This window comes from Schistocerca americana, chromosome 1 (assembly GCF_021461395.2).
Source record: "Schistocerca americana isolate TAMUIC-IGC-003095 chromosome 1, iqSchAmer2.1, whole genome shotgun sequence".
NCBI lineage: Eukaryota > Metazoa > Arthropoda > Insecta > Orthoptera > Acrididae > Schistocerca > Schistocerca americana.
In genome coordinates this window covers 719,330,290-719,354,555 of record NC_060119.1, presented here as the reverse complement: position 1 = coordinate 719,354,555, position 24,266 = coordinate 719,330,290, and the positions used below count along the sequence as shown (strand labels likewise).

At 37.0% G+C, this 24,266-nt stretch overlaps 1 protein-coding gene across 1 annotated transcript in view; it reads right to left on the bottom strand.

Annotated features, from left to right (window-relative positions):
- The window catches only part of LOC124593828 (peripheral plasma membrane protein CASK-like), a 703,051-nt gene that overhangs the window by 311,382 nt on the left and 367,403 nt on the right, over window positions 1–24,266 (bottom strand). Inside the window, exon 9 of the mRNA XM_047132179.1 lies at window positions 19,966–20,155. Within this exon, the coding sequence (XP_046988135.1) occupies window positions 19,966–20,155 (190 nt within the window). The remainder of the gene's footprint in view (window positions 1–19,965; window positions 20,156–24,266) is intronic.

Here is a 24,266-nt window from a genome sequence, read left to right as displayed (position 1 = left end):
ATACCCTGAGAACCAATACTAATGAGGATTGGTAGCAAGTCACTGTAAAGCCACAGACAGACACACAGAAAAGACAATCACTCTCTCACAACTAAATGTTTGGCCATAGACTTTGTCAGAAAACAAGAGCTCACACAATCACTCAGACACAGTTCGTGCACACACGAACATCATCTTCAACCACTGTGCCAAAAGTCTCTGAGAATCAGATCCAAACAGACCACTCCTCATGCCTCCCTACCTCTCATCAGCAGCTTCTAGGCTAGTGGCAAGAAGTAGTGGCAGCACTGACTGCAAGTTGAGGGCATTGGTAGGAAGGTGATGAGGGAGTAGGGAAATGGCGTACTCTCTCAGCTGCACTCTGCCACCGATGATACATCACATCTCAGTAAACAAACCATTTCATCTACTGAGACAAAAACAAGGTTTTTCCAGGGCTTTTTCTAAATTTCCCTGTTATTTCCCTGATTTTCAGAACTTGTGACAACCTTGTTTACGGATATGTAGCAATATACTTGAAAACTGCTAATCAGTTATCAAGTAGACTGTAATAGCTGAAGGTGAATGATTGATTTGTTTTGAAAAGAAATACAAGGTTTTTTTACAGTAATAGGCTTTTTTTTTAAAAATAAAGAACAGCTCAAGAAAATTTTCCATCACTACCATGACCTGCTTAGTTACTTGTTTTAGTCAGAAACTGTATTTTTTCTTTTTTTTTCCAATACTCTTTTGAAGACAGTATATCACTATGCACATCCACCTCTGTAATGGAGGCAAAAGTAAATGCAGTTCAGTAGAGCATCATATGTCTCCCGTCATGAATGGAACAATGCAACTGGTGTACACCATTCAGGCAGTCAAGGTGCCTTGAAGGGGCAAGTAATGACAAGGAAAGTTGTCAGCAAAGGTTTCTCACTGTAGTGGTATGTACTACAGTGACATCATCCAAATGTTCAAAAGTTATCGTGAGATACAAAACATTGAAGATTGGGTGTGTAGTCACTATCAACACTGTCAACCTACAAATTATGTGTCACTGGTACCCCCCAAGAAAAAAATGCAACAGAACAGAGTGCTTGGTTTTTGGAAGCAACTCTGATTGTCATGTTGATCCTACAGTATGCATTCATCTCCCCACAGTCAATCTGGGTCAGTACATCCATTATCAACAACGCATACAGAAGTCCCAGCGCTACTGTGCAAGGACATTAGGCAAGGCGTCACCTGGGATGGAATCTGGATCAATGAATGGTATCAGGTTCTCTCCACCAACAAATGCTGACTTTTTCTGAGCCTAATGACCACTGCAGAAGATTTCAGAGTGTGTATGGCAGTGGAGGGGGGGGGGGGGGGAGGAGGGAGGAGGGGGGGGGGGAGACAATCAGGAACCAATGCACATCTTTGACATGCATTCCTACAGGTTAAGCAGGGAGGTGGAACCATCGTGTTTTTGGGGCAGTATGCTGTTCAGGTATTTTGAGGACTGTGCAGTTAACAGGATAGTACCTTCCAGCCTCTTGTCCAATCCTGCAGTCAACACTTTGACTATGGATTCATCTTTCAAGATCACAATTCATGAGCAGAACATGCCTACTTCATGAACATACACATCCAGAAGGCAAGACTCAACTGAATAGAATGGCCTGTGGTACTTTCTGAAATAAATCTGCCTGAACATTCTTAGAACCAGTTGAGTCTTGCAGTGTATTATTATATGAACCCACCTGACATCCTACAACACCTCAGGAGAGCTGCTGTCCAGTAGTGTTGCATGATTCAGGAGCAGCATTTAAGCCATCTTGTGGACAGCATGCTGAGAGTGATACAAGTATGTTACACTGCACAGGGTGAATGTGCAAAGATGTCCATTTTCAAACAATATGACTGTTTTGGTTACTGTTTTGTTGTTATTTGACAGCAAAGTTAATTTTTTTTCCTAAGGATTACTCTTTCTTTCCCTGCTCCCATAGAATCTATGCCCACACACATTCACTGGTAAGCAGGTTTTACTGATCAATTTAGTTCTTGGTGTTGCCGTGGTAAATTCCCAATTAGGAGAGCCAAAACATTCATATGAGTTTACCAGTGCAATAATTTTTAACTGGCACACTGCCTCTGATAAGGAGTGAGATAGGCACTGCCAAATCATATTTGCCGGTCTCCATTAACTCTCTACCACTCCTGGTAGGGATGGCGCTCATCTTAGAGTCATTACTGTGAAGTATGTTCTGCATTCATGGTTTAAGTTATTTTCTTGAAAAGAAAAAAAAAATAATCTGATTGATGAGACTTACTGCTTTCCCATTTACGATAACTTCTTTCCCTCACCCAACCCATAGTCTGTTGATCTCATTCTCAGAATTACAAATTTTGCACACAAAGTGCTATTTTGTAACTTCCTTGAGTTAAAAGAATATCTCTTATAAAAGGAGAGCTATCCATACTTATAATTACAGTTTTGTATGATTTCCTTATTAAGTGACAAGACAGTTTAATTGCTTTTTCTGCCCAGTGTTTCTATGATGCTGTATTGGTGTTACATTTTTGTTTACTTGGGAACAATAGTTAAAAGAGAAAACAATGATCTATAATTGTCAATGCCTAAACAGCCTTGTTCACAATTCCTGAGTCAGTCTTCTAGGGCTTGTAGTTGGGACTCAGTAGGTGAAGTTTTTATAAGAAATCCATGTCCCCATGTTTGGAACTGTACCATTTGGATATACAGCAGTTATGAAGATCAGATCACTTTAACACCACACATTGAATGGTAATGTGCATAACAGTAGAGCTGTTCAGTGCATGTATCGAGAACAAGAAACAATGAGGTTTGTATATGGTGCTCCCCAGAAAAGCACCATGGTATGTAAATTGTGTATATGAAAGCATATGTTTCAGATACATGCTGTGCAATGAACAGCAGGGTCATCACGTGGACCAGCTCTGTAGAGCTCACAGATCAGAGCTCACTGTTTCTGCTGTGTGCATACTTAAAGCAGGAGATTCGAAAGTTATCAGATACTTCAACTTATTTTACATCAAAACAGCACATTTTTGGACATATCTTCTTTTTCAAAACTTTATCTACTCTGTACCCCTACAACAATCTCAAGATGTCTATAATAGGAATTGTGAAACATCCTTATATATAATCTTAACCGATATTTTATCAGTTTTCCCTAGAGCAGTATGACATGAACCCATTAAATGCTTTGTTTTTCTGGTTAACATGTGACTGAGTTGTCATGTTACTGATCATATCAATGATCCTCAAGATCTGAAAGATTTTTCTTCTAAGTTTTTGAAAACAGATATGAGTCACAGTTAGTACTTTTTATTTTGCAAACAAACAGGAGCATCATCAGAATATACATTTTAAAGTTGCCTGATAGCACTAGATTAAACTGGTTGTACTATACTACTGAACTTATGTTTAAAGTGCAGTAGTGAGTGATAACCAGTTTAATCTGTAGTGCTGTCAGCCAACTTTGAAGTGTATATTCTGATGACAGTGTTGTTCATTTGAAGAGTGGAACTAGTAAACAATAAATACTAACTGTAACTTTTCAAAAATTTATTATTCACAGTCACTTCCACTGCAGGCAATGCCTGCTCTTGCTAAACATTACTTTCACTGACACTATCCTTACAAACAAAAAGTTAATGATTTGATGCATTAGTACTTTTGCAGTTCTTGTTGGATATTATGCAACTGATACACAATTGTAAGTGCTAATACGAATATTTGTATGCTGTCCTTTTACTCTGACTACTCAAAAAATTATTTTTACTTCACTCACATAATTATTCATTCACCATATTCTGGTAGATCCTATCAAGGAGGAAAATGTGTAGGTGTGCTCAATGAATCAAAGTACAATTCATGGAAACTAAGTTGACCATGTGGTGGCTGATGAGAGCAGCCATAAATGGTAAATGCCTTTAGGGTCACTCACGTCATCCACTATGCCAAGTGTGAACTTAGTTTGTGCCAACAGTATAGTACATTACAGACTGAATCTGGATTTACCAACACAGTATCACTGCATTGCTTGTGTTAATCATGCTTATACCAGCTAAATTTCATCAAATACATCAGAAAGAAAGATGCTACTTTGAAAAAAGCTGTTGCCTCTTCAGTTATACCAGATCACCGCTCTTTATCTGACTCTGGCAACTTGATATTTGGTATTTTTAAAAGAACATAGTTACCTACACCTGCAAACACTACATCCTGTTCACTGTTTACTCCTTGTCATGTGGCTTTAAGAGCCAACTCTGCTACTTGTAATGAGGCTAGCACAACTTTTTGATCCTGAATCAAGATACTCGGGTAGTTTGCACAAAATTGGCTAATGTAATATGTTTTTAATTTTCATTTCAACTGGCTGAAATTGTAAATTTCTAAATTTCTCACCTTAAAGAAGTATATTTATCTCATCTTTTCAGACACATACAACAACAATATTTCAAATCTTTCTACAAATACCTGAAAAATTTCTAGTGGAGATTTGCAAGTAACTGTTGAAAATGTGGCATTTAACTATCATTTCACATGTTTCTTTTTGTTGTGCCACAAACAAATTACTTATAAATTTAGTTTTAATTCTTGGTTACTTCTCACATACATGACATCTTTCTCCAAGCAGCTACCAGAATAGTTTGCTGTTAATTTATAAACTTCACCATTTACCACACCTGTAGGGCCATTTATACCCATTAGGGTGGTCCTTATTTTTCAAATTTTGTGTTTCTTTACGCACACATCTCAGTTGTTTTTCTTTTCTTTCAAGGAAATTTTTAGACCTATTTTGTTGAAACTGGAGTAGAGTCACTAATGCCACAGTGAAGAGTCATGTTGCATCATGCTTGACTGCTGTCACACTACCCACTTTCAGTTGACTGTCAGCTTCCATTCAATAATGCTGTTAATGTTTATTTACATAATGGCAAATAATTTAAGAAGCATTGATACAGTTAATTATTTAGTCAGTGAAGATAAGTATCAGATCAGCTGACGTAAATTATCATCTAACTGACAGGTTTTGTTGGTCTTGTTTTATAGCACACACAACATTGTACTGACAATAAGTGGAAGTGCTAATTTAGTCGTCTGTGTATGTCTAAGATTTTGGGAGAAGACTAGGAAGTCTCTTCAGTGTTGCCCATGCTGCTTTGAACATGATAAAAATAGGAGGAGGATAAATTCTTTTTATCACATCAGAAAAAGCCTGGCTGTGGAGTTTATCTTGGAGGTGGTATTGACTGGCAGCTGGCACCAAACGAGGAAAGGATGATGATTATAGTTACAAAAGAGGGATCCATGTAGATGAAGGGTGATAACATCTCACTGTTTTTGGGAACTACTACTGATTTGTCTGAAGAAACCACTGAAGTGAACAATTCTGAAAGTGGTACTATTTCTACAGAACTCTCCACAATCTCAGCTTCAATTTCTCATAGTGAAGCAACCATAGATAAAATAGATTAAATTCAAAAAAGGAAAACAAACATGGACGAATACCTTTCATGACATTAAAACCAGCTGCTGTTGCAGATAGGTGTCATTTAAATCAGAGGGGTGCTGTCCTTGTGGCTACAGCTGAAGCCTTTGGACATAATAATGATGAAACAACACTTAAACATAATTAAATTAAAAAATGTTCAGGGAATTCAGAAAGAAACAGGCAGAAAATACTCAATATTTGTTTAAACATAAGAATCCAACTTAATTGCCTGTTCATTGGAACAGTAAGCTAGTACCAGTGTTAAATGCCAGTGTTTCAACCACCTGAAACACTACACATCACCTTTACTTGTGGAAATCAGGAACCATTAAATGGTGTGCCTGCATTACCGAATTCTATTGCAAAACAACAATCAAAGGCAATTTGGAATAACACACAAGTTTGGGGAGTGGACAAGAATGTTCAAATTCTTTGTTTTGACATCAGTGCATCCATCACAGGTTGTTTCAGTATAGCTGTTACTTTGCTGAAACAGTTTGCAGCAAGAGACCTGCTGTTTTTCTCTTGCTGTCGTTACATGTCACAGCTAGTATTACAGAGTGTAACTGAGAAAGAGTTACCAAAAGTGACAGTGTCAAAATACCATTTCTGAAAAAACTTAGAGGAAAAGTATTGGCATGGAATCATAGAAATCAGAATTGATGAGGTACTTAACTACTAAAAGAAGAAAACAAGAAAAAAAAATCATTATTATGAGCTCACTGAATTGTGCATCATGTTTCTGGGGACAACTGTGGACTTTCATCTGTAAGAAAGACCACCTGGAGCTTTCCATAACACAGGGTGATGGATGGACAAAGGGAGTTATTAGTTGAAGATGTTCTTCTCTTTTTCTCAACTGTCTCTTAGTGTTAGTGAACTGGATGGCCTGAATAACATTTGTTAGTTTGTGGTAAAAGTATATGCAAAATGGTACACCTTATAGTGACTTTCCCTTTAAATTATGTAAAACTCTATGAGAAAGTAAATGTAATGGTTTCTTTGAGTGCTCTAAAGATGTTTTGTCAGCACTTACGATATTTAAATAGATTTGTGTTTTACCACTGTTCCAAGACAACATTAACAATGATACTAAACACATATGGTTAAAAATCTGTAGCAGAGAACTTTGGGGCCTGAAAGGTGGTACACTGCTCTACCTGTTCCAATTACAAAACTTCCAAATTTGCATCAACTACTGGGAATATATAAAAATATTTACTAATCGATTGTGCTTTGCATCTCTATGATACAGCAGAGAGAGGAGTGAACTTAATGCAAGACTTCAGTGGACTATAAATGGCCAATGAAGAACAAAAGGTATTATTTGTCCTAAAACTAGTAATGATTTTTGCCACATTTGTAGATCTTTTGTCTTGTATTACACAGTAATACTTAAATTTCTACCAAATCAAGATACTGAAGCATATCTGGGGTACATATAAAGGGTGGTTTAAATTGTTTATGCCAACAGAAAGAACACGCAATTTTTTCAGTATTTAAGTCTTACTTAGAGCCTGAAATCCATTGCAGCGAGGATTAAAATTTATCAATTTTTATGAAATTTGGTACATTATCTAAATATCAAATAAAGAAGGGGAAAAAAAGAAGAAACAGGGTGGTGTACGCTCAAACCGCTTGATATTATTATGTAACCCTTACATCAATAAAAACATTTATTCATCATCTGTGAATAAAAGACATTATGAATAATCCATAAATTTGAAATCCAATGACACTTATTGTTCCAACTCTTTGTAATTTATTAAACAGATGTAGTTTCTGTTGCTTTTAAATCCATTTTTAAAATGACTCCTTTTTCTTAACCCCCCCCCCCCCCTCCCCTGCCCCCTCAAACATGTCATAAGAAAGTTTCTTTGATTTGCAGAGATGTGTCATTGTGACACATTAAAGAAAATACATTCTACTCATCTATTGGTGTGTTAAAACTCCTAAAACCATATTTATTTCAGAATAGTGATAGAAGACTTTCCATCTCTTGACTCTTTCTTGATGAAAAAGTTGCCAGTGTTCTGAAATATTATGACCTCTCTTGTATCCAAACCTAGTGTCTATTCTGGAAGTTTTCAATCTCAAAGCTCAGAGTAACTGTGTAAATGCATCTCCCATTGAAAAACTTCTCCATCTTTAACAGAAATCTTATTTTGTGTTAATCCTAAATCATTTTCAAATGACTTTGGACATTCAGCTGCATTTCATAAGCATTTTAAAAGACATTAGATTAGAAGCCAGTTGATGTTAGTTGCTAGCAACCACTGAGTTCTTGCCTGGTTCACTTATTTCATAGCACTACAGACATGAACGAATTGTGTAACTGTCTCAAGCAGACAACCATATTTGATCATGTTAGCAATCTAAGGAAGGTGTTGCAGATTAAGGTCTTTTGTTGGCTCCATTCTCATTTTTGGTTACTTATGTAGAGCACCTGCGCACATTAACAGTGGGAGGGCAGAGGGGGGTAGGTAAATACTGGTAGGTGCAGAGTAAGATGAATTTGTCTGCGTCCGTAGTGTAACTGCTAAAGCCAATTGCAAATTTAGTATTTTTGTGTTTCATTTGTTATGCTATAAAGCAAGGTGGGTTTGAACACTGTGGTGTTCTACCAGGTGCATTCAAGTTCTATAGCCTCCGATTTTTTTTCTAATTAACTACTCACCCGAAATCGATAAAACTGGCGTTACTTCTCGACGTAATCGCCCTGCAGACATACACATTTTTCACAATGCTGACGCCATGATTCCATGGCAGCGGCAAAGGCTTCTTTAGGAGTCTGTTTTGACCACTGGAAAATCGCTGAGGCAATAGCAGCACGGCTGGTGAATGTGCGGCCACGGAGAGTGTCTTTTATTCTCGGAAAAAGCCAAAAGTCACTAGGAGCCAGGTCAGGTGAGTAGGGAGAATGAGGAATCACTTCAAAGTTGTTATCACGAAGAAACTGTTGCGTAACGTTAGCTCGATGTGCGGGTGCGTTGTCTTGGTGAAACAGCACACGCGCAGCCCTTCCCGGACGTTTTTGTTGCAGTGCAGGAAGGAATTTGTTCTTCAAAAGATTTTCGTAGGATGCACCTGTTACCGTAGTGCCCTTTGGAACGCAATGGGTAAGGATTACGCCCTCGCTGTCCCAAAACATGGACACCATCATTTTTTCAGCACTGGCAGTTACCCGAAATTTTCTTGGTGGCGGTGAATCTGTGTGCTTCCATTGAGCTGACTGGCGCTTTGTTTCTGGATTGAAAAATGGCATTTACGCCTAATCCATCGTCACAACCGACAAAAAGAAAGTCCCATTCATGCTGTCATTGCGCGTCAACATTGCTTGGCAACATGCCACATGGGCAGCCATGTGGTCGTCCGTCAGCATTCGTGGCACCCACCTGGATGACACTTTTCGCATTTTCAGGTCGTCATGCAGGATTGTGTGCACAGAACCCACAGAAATGCCAACTCTGGAGGCGATCTGTTCAACAGTCATTCGGTGATCCCCCAAAACAATTCTCTCCACTTTCTCGATCATGTCGTCAGACTGGCTTGTGCGAGCCTGAGGTTGTTTCAGTTTGTTGTCACACGATGTTCTGCCTTCATTAAACTGTCGCACCCACGAACGCACTTTCGACACATCCATAACTCCATCACCACATGTCTCCTTCAACTGTCGAATTTCAGTTGGTTTCACACCACGCAAATTCAGAAAACGAATGATTGCACGCTGTTCAAATAAGGAAAACGTCGCCATATTAAGTATTTAAAACAGTTCTCATTCTCGCCGCTGGCGGTAAAATTCCATCTGCCGCAAGGTGCTGCCATCTCTGGGACGTATTGACAATGAACGCGGCCTCATTTTAAAACAATGCGCATGTTTCTCTCTCTTTCCAGTCCGGAGAAAAAAAATCGGAGGCCTTAGAACTTGAATGCACCTCGTACTAGGCATGATAGTCTGCCTTTGCCCTCCTCCCACCGAAGAAATTGTTAGAAGGGCACCTACATTTCAATATTTACTCTGAAACACTATGCGACTTGACTAGGCATTGTTGTCATGGTTAGATGAGAAAGTGATACGTAATGAAGAAAAATGCAGGAAAAATCGAGGATCGAATCCCAACCTTTAGTTTTGTAGGTTGGAACTGAACCCACTGAGGCCAATTTCTGTACAAACTATAAATAAGTTATTCAGCAAACACAAACTGTATGGAGCAAAAGGAACAAACACTAGTTATAAAATTCTGTAGAAGTAGTAAACAGACAAAATGCAGTGGCATTCTATGTTATTCGTTGTTTAAGTTACAACTACTTTATTCAAATGTGAATTTGTTTGAATGATCTACTTACTCAAATAATCAACTGGACAGAAATTTATTTGATTAATGCCCATCTCTGCTTACCACTGCTCCTTGCACATACTTCCTCTTTGTGATCACTGTGGATAGTATTACAGGCAGAATCAAGTGCTATTAGGTCATTAGCTCAATTTAATTGCGAGGGTCTACGGTGTAGCTAGACTGAAGCTTTTTTGTTCCTTATAAACAAATTTGACAATTATTATCTGTTGTTGTGCTCTTCAGCATGAATCTCTTTCATTTGTTCTGTTCTAAATATGTCTCAATGTCGGTACAATTTTAGCTATCGTCTAAATGTGAGCATTAGTTCATTAGGTTTCAATTCATCCAAATTAAATTGGTGACCTTCAATAACGTTCAATATTGATTATCACTTCATGTTTCGTTGTACAAGATCATACTCAGTAGCTGCGGTAATACTTCATGAATCTGAGGTATACATCATTCACACTTACTCCTAACATAACATGTAAAATCAACAGCTAAAAGTAAGTCCTTACTCTAAATGTATTCAAATGCTGCCCATGCCCATTAGTGCCATTACATTGTGACAAAGCTGTATAGAGTCGATGTTTCTTTAGCTGCATGGCAGGGCCGTGTTCATTGCCACATGGATGCAGTGATCTACAGTAAGACAGTGAAAAGGATGTGCTATTCCTACTGACATCATGAATGTCTAGCATGGCCAATGAAGTCATTGGGTGTCAGCAGGATAAGAAGATAGTGGTGGATCTTCCACCCTTATAGGTGCGGAGGTTTCTCTTTCATAGAGAAATGGAAGACATAAAATAAAATGAACGAACTATGTGTGATTCAGAAGACTATACATGATGACCTATATGAAGTTATGAGCATTGAAAATGTTAATCTGACCAATCAACAAGCTATCTGCTTGTTAGCACCTTCATTTAAACATTTCATACTGCATCAGCAGCCATTTCAAAAACTACATCTGTTTAATGTTAGGGGGAAAATATATGTCATCTGAAACATACCAACCAGCTGACCGTAACTCACATGTCATACTGATCATTACTTGGTGTGACCATGTATTGATGGCTGGTGCAATCTAAAAATCATAGTTTTATAGGTGGATTTAATTTAAACAACATTATACATGATTTGTTCCCTTTTTAAATGCTGTTCACAATGTATGTATGAGTTAAGACATATGCCCATATATGTTACACAGGAAAAGATGCCAGTGTTTATCACACAAAGTAGCAATGACAATTACACACACACCAAAAAAAGTTTTGCATCACCTCAGCTCCCAGAACTGAAGATTGACTGTGGATACTGCATCACAGACACAGTTCCTTTAACTGTCCAGATATCACTAAACCAGCCCAGAGATGTAAACACCCACGCATCAGGAGTGCCTAATAGATGGAGGGGGGCCAACAGCTGGTCAGTTCCAGTCATTCCACCAGGAAGGAGGTACATGGCTCGTGTTGTCTATAGTTCAACCACAGTCTGACAAAATGCAGCACGGTACAGATGGGCCCAACAACATGCCAAATGGACCGCTCAGGATTGGCATCACGTTCTCTTCACTGATGAGTGTCACATGTGCCTTCAACCAGACAATCATTGGAGACTGTTTGGAGGCAACGCGGTCAGGCTGAACGCTTTAGACATACCGTCCAGCGAGTGCAGCAAGGTGGAGGTTCCCTGTTGTTTTGGGGTGGCATCAGCAGTATATTGGTCAGGCATTCATCTTCACGGGTGACAATTTGCGACCCCGTTGTGCGCACCTTGTGAATGACTTCCTTCAGGATAATGGCATTGCTCAACTAGAGTGGCCAGCATGTTCTCCAGACATGAACCCTATCAAACACGTGTGGGATAGATTGAAAAGGGCCGTTTATGGACAACGTGACCCACCAACCACTCTGAGGGATCTATGCCAAATCACCATTGAGGGGTGCGACAATCTGGACAAACAGTGCCTTGATGAACTTGTGGATAGTATGCCACGACGAATACAGGCATGCATCAGTGCAAGAGGACATGCAATTAGGTATTAGAGGTACAACAATCTGGACCACCACCTCTGAAGGTCTTGCTGCATGGTGGTACAACATGCAATGTATGGTTTACATGAGTAATAAAAAAGGCAGAAATGATGTTTATGTTGATCTCTATTCCAATTTTCTCTACAGGTTCCAGAACTCTTGTAACCGAGGTGATGCAAAACTTTTTTGGTGCATGTAAATCAAACAACGGTAAATCCAGGATGGCATAATGAGAACATAGCAGAGATTTTGAGTCGCAGATAGGCCCAAGAAAAAGACAAATTGTTTGGCAGTCTTTTTGTTGAGTCTGTCCGTGACTCAACATGTTTGGGAGTCTTTTTATTGTGCTTGTCTGCAACTCAATATTTCTGCTCTATGGTGAGAAGCAATCTTTCCTTTTCACTACAGTCATAAATTGACATGCCACAGTATGAATTACCTTACCTGACATGTCACGTGATAGAAAAGGACTGCCACTAAAAACAGAAACAAAAACATCTTATCCCTGTGTTTGACCTGCATATTGCAATATGTAGGTATTAATTGTGTACTGTGAATGACTCATATGCTAAGATAAATCTATAGTATACAGCGGAAGGAACAACAAAATATAAATAGTAGAACTGGAAAACAATCTTTCGTCACCAAATCTGTTGCTAACATAAGGTACTTATCTGTATTACTTTTAAGTGCAATTAAACTAAAACATATTATCATTAATAGAAATTAACTTTTTTATATGCCTTTCTTATGTAGTTTATGGCAGCGAAGTATCTCTATGCTGAATTCAGGGACAGCACACAATAGCGTGCTCTTTCAATAATACTGTTTCTCTCTAATATTCTGGATAGGCTGGCGTATCCATAAATGACCAAGTATTACTGTAGAAGTTTCCACAAAGGCAATGCTGCAGGAGAAGCCCAATTTGGTACTTGCATTAGACAATACTGTAATGACAAAATATTGTAAATCAACAGTTCTGTTTCAAATTAGAGCACTTGACTCTGCAGCTTTTATTTTTATGGAATAAGAAAATTTTCTAGCATTTATGAATAGTTATTAGTTGATAAACAATATATTTTAAGTACCAGAAATCAGAAAAACACATTAGGTAGCTCCATTGTTTAGAATAAGCAGTCATCTTCCAGCTAGACACAAATCACTAATAATATATACTGTTTCCACTACTGAGTCCACTCTTTTCTTCTCGGTTCAGTTTATCTGTCATTTTATATTAGTAAGTGAAAACATTTCTTCATGACAATTGAAGTACCAAAATTATCAGCACCAGAGACATCGCAACAAAATTAATGAGAAATAAAACTTGCAACAAAATTACTGATCCCTTTTCTGTGAGACTATACCCAGTCAAATCAAATAAATACAATATACGCAATTTTGTACTACATGGTTCACATATTGTCAGTTAGAGTAAAGCACTAGTGGTAAAACTAAACACTTTTTATGTGGATATTAAAATGTAGAAGACAAATATTCTTAACAATCATCCTTAACTGTTTATTTTCTGTGAGTAACTATCAATTTTCATAGTGACAGTGTCAGAAAGTTAGCTTATTTTGACTAAAACTCTATTAAATCCACATAGGGTTATGTTTTTAGTAGATTTTACAAACAGTATTTGTAGCACAAAAATGTGCACTATGAATAAAGTGTGTTGTAATCTTAAGATTTCTTAGAATAGTTATCAAAAATATCACATACAATACAATGGTACAAAATGTTCAGTCATAAAAAAGTTCAACCACATCCAAAATGAATTGAAAGGCGCTGAATGGCTATTAAATGATTTTTTAAAACAAAATGTAATGCGTATGATGGGCATGATTAGGCAACAAACTTAAACATATCTATAGGTTAGCTCTAGAATAACTTTTCTCTCTTAAACATAGTGTATGGTGATTAAAAATTTGTTCTAACATTGAGATTGTATATAGAACTGAGGTTCAAATGCAGAATGTTTGCCAGTTGCAGGCACATGTTCAAATGGTTCAAATGGCTCTGAGCACTATGGGACTTAACTACTGTGGTCATCAGTCCCCTAGAACTTAGAACTACTTAAACCTAACTAACCTAAGGACATCACACACATCCATGCCCGAGGCAGGATTCGAACCTGCGACCGTAGCGGTCACGCAGTTCCAGACTGTAGCGCCTATAATCGCACGGCCACTCCGGCCGGCGCAGGCACATGTTCTACTGACTGAGCTGTCCAGTCGCAACTCTTAACTTCTCATCATACCTCTACTTTCCCTGATCTCTCTCTCTCCTATCTTCCAAACTTTACAGAAGTTCTTTTGCATACCTTGTGGGACTAACATGTCTGGAAGAAAGGATACTGTGAAGAAATGGCTTATCACAGCCTAGGATAAGTTGTCCCAGATCAAGTGCCTGCATGTTAGCAAACATCTGATGCACTGGAAATCAGGCAGCCTGGCCCACAGCCTATGCGACAATACTGTCCCAGCTGAGACCCCACTGCCACAGATAGCCATGTGACTTGAGTATGCACAGAATGCATGCAATAGAGCTGCCTCCTGGGCAGTCTACACTACCTGCACATGCCTGTGAGTGAGCTGAGGGGCATTTGCCAGTCCCTGAGCCCCATGGGGCAGCAATGGAGAAGTCTGGCCTAAGGGATTGTATCCATTATGAATTTTCACTCTGCAGCAGAGTACATACTGAAGTGAAACTGTGTGCTTCACTAGAACATAAACCTGGAACATTTTCTCTTTGAAAGCAATCTCCTATCACAAACTATTTAATATTCTGGGGAACCGTTGCAGTTGAAAGGCATGATGTTAGGAAGAACTTCGCTTACAGCTGGTAAAATTGTTGTTTATTAAAACAGAACTGGTTTTGCGGATTTAAGCCGTGTCGTCAGGTGAACATGTATGGTAAAAAGCTTAGTACAGTGTCGCCACATTTTGTTGATATTAAAATTTCAATATCCACAAAATGTGGCAACACTGTACTTTGGTTTTTACTATGTAGATTCACCTGATGATGTGGCTTAAAACAATGAAACTGGTTGTGTTTTAATAAACAACAATTTTACCAGCTGTAACTGGAATGCTTCCTATCATCATACAATCCCCTGCGTTTTGGCTATCTGTACGTAATTTCTCTGCAATACACTTTTTTCCAAATGTGCTACTCCCACAAGAGATGCAGGAGAACTACTATGAAACTTAGATGATAGGAGAGAGGTATTGGTGGACGCAGAGCTGTTTCTGTCAGTAAGGCATTTGCCCATGAAGGGTAAATATTCCTGGTTTCAGTCCTAGTCTGGCACATGGTTTTAATCTGTCAGGAATTTTTAGAATGTCACTTTTTCTTTTCTATTTTTTTCCCCCCATCAAATCACATATATTGCAACATTATGATACACTACAAATGTGACTCATACAACATCCAAATAAAAATAGTGTCGCTCATTTGTCTGCAGCTCATAATGGCATGTAGCAAGTTTAACTTACAGGTCATTCACTACTGAGTATTTTTTGTATATGGATATGTGCTGATTATTTCTACATGAGCAAATAAATATTCATTTCATAGCTTCAGTGGGCATGATATCTCTTTACACTTCAAGTTTCTAAAGAAAAAATAGGGGTCTGTACACCAGAAAAACAAGAGGAGAAACAAATTCTGTTGGTTCTTTAATGTTTTTACATCAACACGAGATCAGAATGTCTGGTAGCATCAGATTTATAATCACCCCCCTTCATAGTCATCCTTTAATACACAAACAATTCAAAAATTTTTTTGGAAGAACACAATTACACAATGTTATCAATTATTTGTCTATCACATACAGTAACATAACAATGAAAATAATCAATTTTTGACAATGTAATGTAATCAGAGAGAGAAAAATATCTACTAACCAAGTGGCAGCAAGGGAACACACATAAAAGAAGATTATATTTATGCAAGTTTTCGTAACCATTATCTCTTCCTTCCAACAGAAGTGTTTATGGGGAAGGGAGAGGGGTGAAGGAAAAGAACTAGAGAGGTTTAGGAAAATGGACAGATTTCAGATAAGACACCCAGAACTGCAGGTAAGGGAAGACTTACCAGACGGGATGAGACCTGTATTTCTTCCCTGACTTTCCCAAAATCTATCCCCTGTCCTAAACCTCTCTAGGTCTTTTCCTTTCACCCCCTTCCTTTACCTTTAACCCTTGTGCTGGAAGAAGGAGCCACTGGCTCTGAAAGCTTGCAGAAGTATAATAATCTTTTATGTGCATGTTTACCTGCTGCCACTTCGTGAGTAGATCTTTTTTATCTATCCAATTGCATGCAGTACCATGTTTCATAAGCTTCTTTATGCTATTTGACAATAGAATACAATGTGCCAATAACATATTTGACTTCTATCACAAACTCAGTGATTCACAGCAACACAACTGATGAAATGAAATAAGATTTCTAAGCTAAAGTACAAAATACATTCTGTTTTTATGTGCCTGGCCTCATTTCAACATCGGCATGGTGAGTGAATTTAACCTCTCACTCCCAATTACGTGTGTAATATGTAAAGATATTGCAGGTATAATCTTCGGACAACAGTAGCGTATTGCCATTCTTTACCAAAAACATAGACAAATCCTGAATAACATGCCAAACCCGCAAAGATGTGGGATAAGAGCCATTCTCAACAGCCTGCTCATGACTGGAAAGAGATATAACAGCAGTACATCACAAATGGGACTTGCATGTGAACCTGATTAATAACCACAACCAGCTATATTTATACATTTTAATACCAAACAAATCACACTGCATACATAACAGTACACCATTTCTCACAATGAACGTGGTGTGACCACCTATCAAACTATAGTTATTAATTTTTAACAAGAAACTTTGTAATGGAGCTATTATGAAATGAATGAAATCACAAGATTTAAAGTAATTTGGCTAGTAGCTGAATTTTGAACTTCATACTATAAGAAAGTAAATAGAAATTCTCCAATTAGGTCACATATTGTCACGGGGAAATACAAGGACCTGAAAGTAATACAACACTTTTGTTTTTCCACCAATTTTGGCTGAAGAAATGAATATGTTGTGATACATCATGGAATATTCCCAATTCAGCCCCTACAGTTTCATTAAGTTCCAATAGGTGAAAGTGGTATACATAGCCATCAAAATGGCATCTGTAACAGAGGTGCATTCCAAGCACAGAGCTATGATTATGTTTCTTTAGATAGAAAGCCAGACCATCGCAGATATTCATATGTGCTTGCAGAATGTCTGCAGGAAACTAGCAGCGAACAAAACCATGGCGAGTCATTGGGTATGGTGTCTGTCGTCATCGCAACAAGGTCATTCAAACCTGTCCAATAGTCTGTGTGTTGGCCAGCCACACACAGCTGTGATGCCTGCAATGTTGAAACATGCAGTAACTCTCACGCAAGGGATTGACAGATCACAATCAAACACTTCATTGCACAAATGGACATCTCTGTTGACAGTGCTGACACACTCGTATCCCAGCTGGGAACTCAAAGATGTGAGCCTCCCTGGTTCCTCACTGCCTGACAGAGGACCATAAAGACCAATGAAGGACCATGTATGTGGAGTTGCTTGCACGTTATAAGGCTGATCATAATAATTTTTTGTCAAATATTGCTACAAACAATAAAACATGTGTTCATTATTTCGAACCAGAAATAAGAAGGCAACCCTTGGAGTGGCGCCACAGCACCTTTCCTCCAAAGAGAAAGTTCATAGCCACACCCTCAGCCAATGCAGTCATGTCAAAAGTCTTCTGGGAGTCTAAAGGCGTTATTCTGTTTGATGTCCTCCCTCAAGGTGCAAAAATCAACTCTAAAGTATACTCTGGTACCGTCAGAAAACTGAAGAAATGACTTCCGCATGTTTGTCACCACAAAAATGCAAATAAACTTTTCCTTTTCCATAACAATGCATGGCCTCCCACTTGTCTGTGCACCAGAGAGGAGCTCACAAACCTTTTTTTGGACTGTTCTTTGTTCTAGGGGAATGATGACCTCAGAAGTTAAGTCCCATTATGTTCAGAGCCATTTGAACCATTTTTGGACTGTTCTTCCTCATCCACCCTACTGCCCAGATCTTGCACCTTCCAACTTCCACCTGTTTGGCTCAACAAAGGATGCACTCCATAGGAAGCAGTGCAAGTATGATGGGGATGTTATTGATGCAGCATGATATTGGCTCTGATGTTGAACAGGACAGTGGTACCATGAGGGGATACAGGCCCTCCCAGTAAGGTGGTGTAAGGCTACTGCACTGAATGGAGATTATGTCGAAAAATAGGGTTTTGTAGATAAAAAGAGTGGGAAATAATATTTTGTATAGGAATCCAGGATAAAACCACCCTCCTTGGAAAAAAAGTGTTGCATTACTTACTGCAAGTCTCTCATAGCTATACCAAAAGAAGTCATGAGATGAGAAATGAAGCTTACATCTAAATGAAAATACGACGTCTAAAGCAATGACATACAGGTCTTACTGGTTAAATAATGATTGGTTAACCAGTTTTAGGATCGTACACGCAAAGAACAGGTGAGTATCACACTTTCTTGGATGCTAGGTGTTTCTGCAAAGTACACTTTTTAAGAATTGTTTCTGGGATTTGCTAAATATTTATTCTGTGATGAAGTTTGTTAATTTGAACTGCAGTACTTATTTAAAACAATGCTGTACTTGATTACAATACCAGACAGAAAAAATGACATTCATTACTCCACATTAAGGTTGTGTTTGGACAAAACAGGGTGCACAACACTGTAACCAAAATTTCCGGTAAGTTACCCAGTTACATAAAATGTTGGATAGAAACAAAATAAAATTTGCCGACAAACTGGAAAAGTTTATCTTTCACAACTCCTATTCCACAGAATAATTTCTATTATTCTAACGTGTAAAAGGCGGTAAATAGGGATTACAAACTCACATCTGTTTATTGAAAAAGAGGGAAAAAATCATAAACGTCCAGTAAGTAGCCATATTTGCAAATTATTTTGTGATATGGATATATAATGATTCACTCCACATCATTACAATTTACTGTGTAAATGATTCATGGAACATGAAATGAAGTAGGTAAGTAAGTAACCAACCACAACCTAAACTGAAGTTACATTGCAAACACACTAGCTTACATACACTGTTTTTATGTTTTTGTGACCTTTTTGGTCCTCATTTGCAAATTAATAATCAGTTGTCGACTTCAATCTGTCGTATGGTGCACACTTAAAATTTGTAGCATTATTTACACAGAATAAATTTCAATTTTTATTTGAAAAAGTTATCCTCCTCATTAGCCAGAAATTATTCTTTATTTGTAACAGATTCCTTTTATTCTAGTTATCTCTAAGTCTTACGTAATTTCCAGCTGTTGAGTACACTTCAAGGAATTGAAAGCAAAATTTGCATAAATATACATTAGGAACTTCAGCCACACCATAGACAATAGCACAAAGGAAAAATAGAATGAACCAAGCTTAAACCGTTCTTTAACTCTCTAGAAATACTCTCAGTCCTTTATGAGAAGCTGGACAGGACGACTACTGTTGCATCATAATGTGGTTAGTAATGTGAAAGCTTCAGACAGGAATTAAAAAAAAAAAGAAAATTAACAAACCTTCATTGATTTGTGAGCCACCGTCCATCTCAGCCATATAAAGCCACAAACTTGCCATTGAAATAAGGAGAGAAACACAAAATTTTGGAAGTGTCTCTGAAGACCCCACATCGCCCAAGGTATTCTCTTTTGTATACTGTGAACTTTATCTTTGGGGGGAGAGTGGTGGGGGTAACAGTCCATGTGAATACTGAATGGTAAATGGAAGAATGGGTAGCAACAGCTAATGAATTTGGTTTTAAGATTACTGTAATGTTAATGGGGGATAACGATAATGATATTTTAGAATAAAAATGATATCTTGAACTGCTCTGACTTACTTTTTCTGTATAGTTAATTGCAATCAATTTCATTATTTGCCATCATACAGGTATGATGGACCTCAAAATATCCAGAGCTGTTATAATTCACTTGAACCTGGAATGACTCACCCGAAGATGTAACTTCATCCTCTCCAAAATCTGAGAACCCATCACTGTTTGGATCCGAGTAAAAGGAAGTCCACTTTGGGGAAGACACAGCTGCCAAGACTGCTCCTTTGAGCTTTCTCCTGGCATTGAATTTTTTCATTTCTTCCACTGTATCCGCTAAATGTATTTTTGTAGCACTTTTATCTCTGTCCTGTTATTTGGAAACAAAATCAAATAAGAATTACTTCACTGGCTGCAACTATAACATTCCTGCAGAGAGATATTATCACAGTTCACATATAAGAATATAGATATACTTTTAACTGTGTTTCTTGGGACTGAACAACAAGGAATGACAGAATATTTTGTGTTCTGCATAGTACAAAACTCAATCTACAACAGATTTCAAACGAAAACATGAGGGTCATTCCACGCCAAATCATCCAGCCAATAGTAGATATTACACCCAAGATTTTGGATTTGTTCCAAAATTTATATGTGAAATGTATGCATAAAGCTAAGAAAATATCCAAAGTTTCCTTCAATTCTAACAAGTAGTTTCTGAGTTATCACTGTTTAAAATGTTAGGTTAATTGTATTTTCGAGTGCGATTAAGACGCAACTAAAGCATGCATGTTTTGAAGCAAAACCGTTAATTTTGAAGCTATAGCCTTGAAATTTTCACTGTTCCTAATTAAACACAGACTGATTGATCTATTAAATTCCCATTTATATTGAAAAACTGAACTGGAACTCCAAATATTGTCAATTTCAAAATTGGGATGTACAGGTAGAAAATTATGAATAGCTAAGCTCTCTCTCCAAATAACCCAATATAATCATATATTTTTGAAAACAGCATAAAATTAGCTTTCAAATGGTGCAAAAAAAATTGTTGGGGTTCTGTATTGTAACAATTTTATCTTATACTGAAGTAAAAACAAGTTTCATCTATTCAAAACTTGTAGAATGGCTGTTTTAACATTCAAAATGGTTATAGTACAGGTTATAAAGAAGTAAAAGGTTTTAAAACTATAATTTGGAAGATCAGCTACTTAAAACAGTAATTTATTAGTACATTTTTTGTTATTTATTTTTTAATTGGGTCAAAGACTTCACTGTAGTTGTAATTTTACTTATCTTTTTTGTTTTATTTAGCTGAAGTTAAAGTCAAGAAACATATAACATTTTTGGAGTCATGTGACGCGCGTTGAAGTTCAGATATGGCAGTACTACTATGCAAGTATGCACATGAAAAATTCGCCAGTCAGCAGTCTGCCTGCTGTCTTCCGTGAAGACATGGAATTCAAGTCAGGACATGAAACCTTCCCTCACCCCACAGCCTACCTGTACTGCAACTCTATAATCGTGCATTTGGCTCTGTTGAAGTTAACTGCCTAGTGTTTTATGCTTGGTGACATACTAAATGGTTGTTATATAAACACAGTTATAATTATATTTTTAAAACTATTTTATTCTGTGTGTGTGTGTGTGTGTGTGTGTGTGTGTGTGTGTGTGTGTGTGTGTGTGTGTGTGTTTGTGTTTGTTTTTCTTACCATGGAGATAAGAGCAAATTCAAGTACAGATGAAACTAATTTTAAGTGTTCAGGAGGTTCATTACTAAATTTTTCATGTGATAATACTTTGTCGCCAAAAACAAAGACATTTATTTAATTTCAAAAAAGTAGTCTAAAGAAGAAGTTGAAATTTTAGTTTGGCGTACTAATAAGCAGTACAGTGAAACAGTTGACACTTCTTCCCATCATTTGTGTTATTTTTTAAAGTATGTTTAAAAGAACCAAAAATCCTGTTGTGATCCATTCAAGAAACATTCACTACCTTTAACAAAGAAGTAAGATTTCAGGATAATTACTCTGAAAAAAGCAAAATAAATATGTTACGGAAAATAAGAACATTATTTTAGTGCCAGGAAAGCTGGTGTGCAGTACACATAGAAAACTGTTGAAAGAGGCAACACCTACTTTAGATCATGAAGATATTGCTCTACTTGAAAGTGATGAAGCAAATGAGAGTGAATTAACCAATGCAAAAAGAGTAGTAGAAAGAGAAAATTTGAATGACACTCTTTTAGGGTTGGATGTGACACCACTTAAACTTCAGTCATTATCTATTCCATCGAGGAAAAAATGTGCTAAAAAGAAGTTTAAAACAGCAAAAGGGCAGGTTAAAAAAGTTGTAATTTGTTTTGAAAGTGCAAGACTACAATGATTCAAGTGAATCTGACAGTACAACTCAAGGTAATGAATTGAAGACAAAATCTGAGGATCTTTATCATTTAGTGGATGCTATAAAGGAATAACTCAAGACAAACTTAACCAAAGGGGAAAAATAAAAATATTAACAATCACTCCCTAGTCTTGGTCTCACAGAAAAGCAGCGGAAAAATTTAATGTATCAGAATATTTAGTGCAAAAAGCCAGAACACTTGAAAACAAGAAAGGTTTTTTGGCTTTAACAGAACCCAAACACGGCAGAACCCTTCACCAAGAAACAATAGACACTTGAATCCTACCACTGCGGCCACTTGAGCTACTCAGTTCATCCAGTAGTGATTTTTTTCTAAAAATGAAGATTCCACCATATAAGAAACTTCATTGTTTCATTTCTGATGACCTGAAGCATGATGTACTATTTGTTTATGCAGTACAAGAAAAAAATCATAGATTTCATAAACCAAAACTTTCCTGATGTTGACCAAATTGAGTATTTTGCAGACAGTTGCAGTGCTCAGTACAAAAACTTCAAAAACATAATAAATTTATGTTTTCATTATAAATATTTTAGATTAAATGCAAGCCCGTCATGGTAAAACAATATGTGATGGGATCGGGGGCAAAGTCAAGAGAACTGTTACAAAAACAAACAACTTGCAGAGCAGTAGGCAATGTGAGCAGATAATGAACGCTGAACAAATATAAAATTTTTGCAAAAGTTTATTCTCAATAATATATTTTTTCTTTTTAAAGGAAGAAGAAATTGAAACTAACAGAACAATGCTTGAAACTAGATTTCAAATGGGTCAAATAACACCAGGTACAAGAAGTTTCCATTATTTTAAGCCAGCTTCTTGCAAAGAAATTACAGCCAAACAGGTGAGTTCAGACTCGGAAATTTTGTTGAAACAAAATATTTTTTATGACTATCCCAACTACTAAACCTAACCTACATTCTTTCTTTGCATGCATTTATGAGCAAAACTGGTGGACAGGAATGGTTCTGAATTAAAATAAGAAGGAGGGGACTATGAAATTTTTTTTATGCGCACTCATGGACCAGCAGAAACTTTCTTTTGGTCTGTTCAACCAGCACGTCTTCTATGTGTAACAGCTCCTCCAGAGGTAGCATCTCAGTTTGGCAGATCATATAAGAGTGATGCTAATTCCTAAAAGGAAATCAGCAAAACATGGAACAATCTCAATGCTTTATTGTAAAAAAAAAAAAAAAAAACCCTTCATGGACATTTAAATGTAATTATTGTACACACTGCTTCATATGAATTTGATATAGTACTTCAACTGAATAATTATTGAACTTTAAAGTCATGAAAAACACTTTGTACAAAGGACTTGTTTGAAAACAAATAATCGCCAACTTGTGTACATTCAAATGTAAGTAAACCTATTTTGTAAAATTCTAAATTTATGTATCTTTCATTTTAAAATAACTGATACATAAAACTTAAGTTCATCTGGTATTTTCATAGTTGTACTGACCTCAAATTACTGTATCAAACATGTATTTTACGAAGTAAATTACAAAATTTGACTTGAATTTGTTATAAAATTGTTACAACTCAGAACCCCCAATTTTTTACACTATTTGAAAGGTAATTTTATGTTGTTTCCAAAAATATATGGTTTTATTGGGTTATTTGGAGAGAAATTTTAGTTATTCACAATTTTCTACGCCTGCGTCATAATTTTGAAATTAACAATATTTTGAGTTGCAGTACAGTTTTTCAATACAAATGAACATTATAAATTAGAATTTTGTAGATCTATAAGTTTCAGTGTTTAATTTAGAACAGTACAAGTTTCAAGGCTATAGCTTCAAAATTAACGATTTTGCTTCAAATTCCGTAAAAGCATGCACGCTTTAGTTATGCCTTAATCGCCCTGAGAAATTCAATTAACCTAAAACTGTAAATGGTGATAACTCAGAAACTACTTGTTAAAATTGGATGAAACTTGGAATATTTTATTGTCTTTATGCATACAATTCAAATACAAATTTTCATAAACATCTGTGACAGGTGGGTCTAGGGCCCTGGATGACTTAGTATGGAATGACCCAGGATTCTT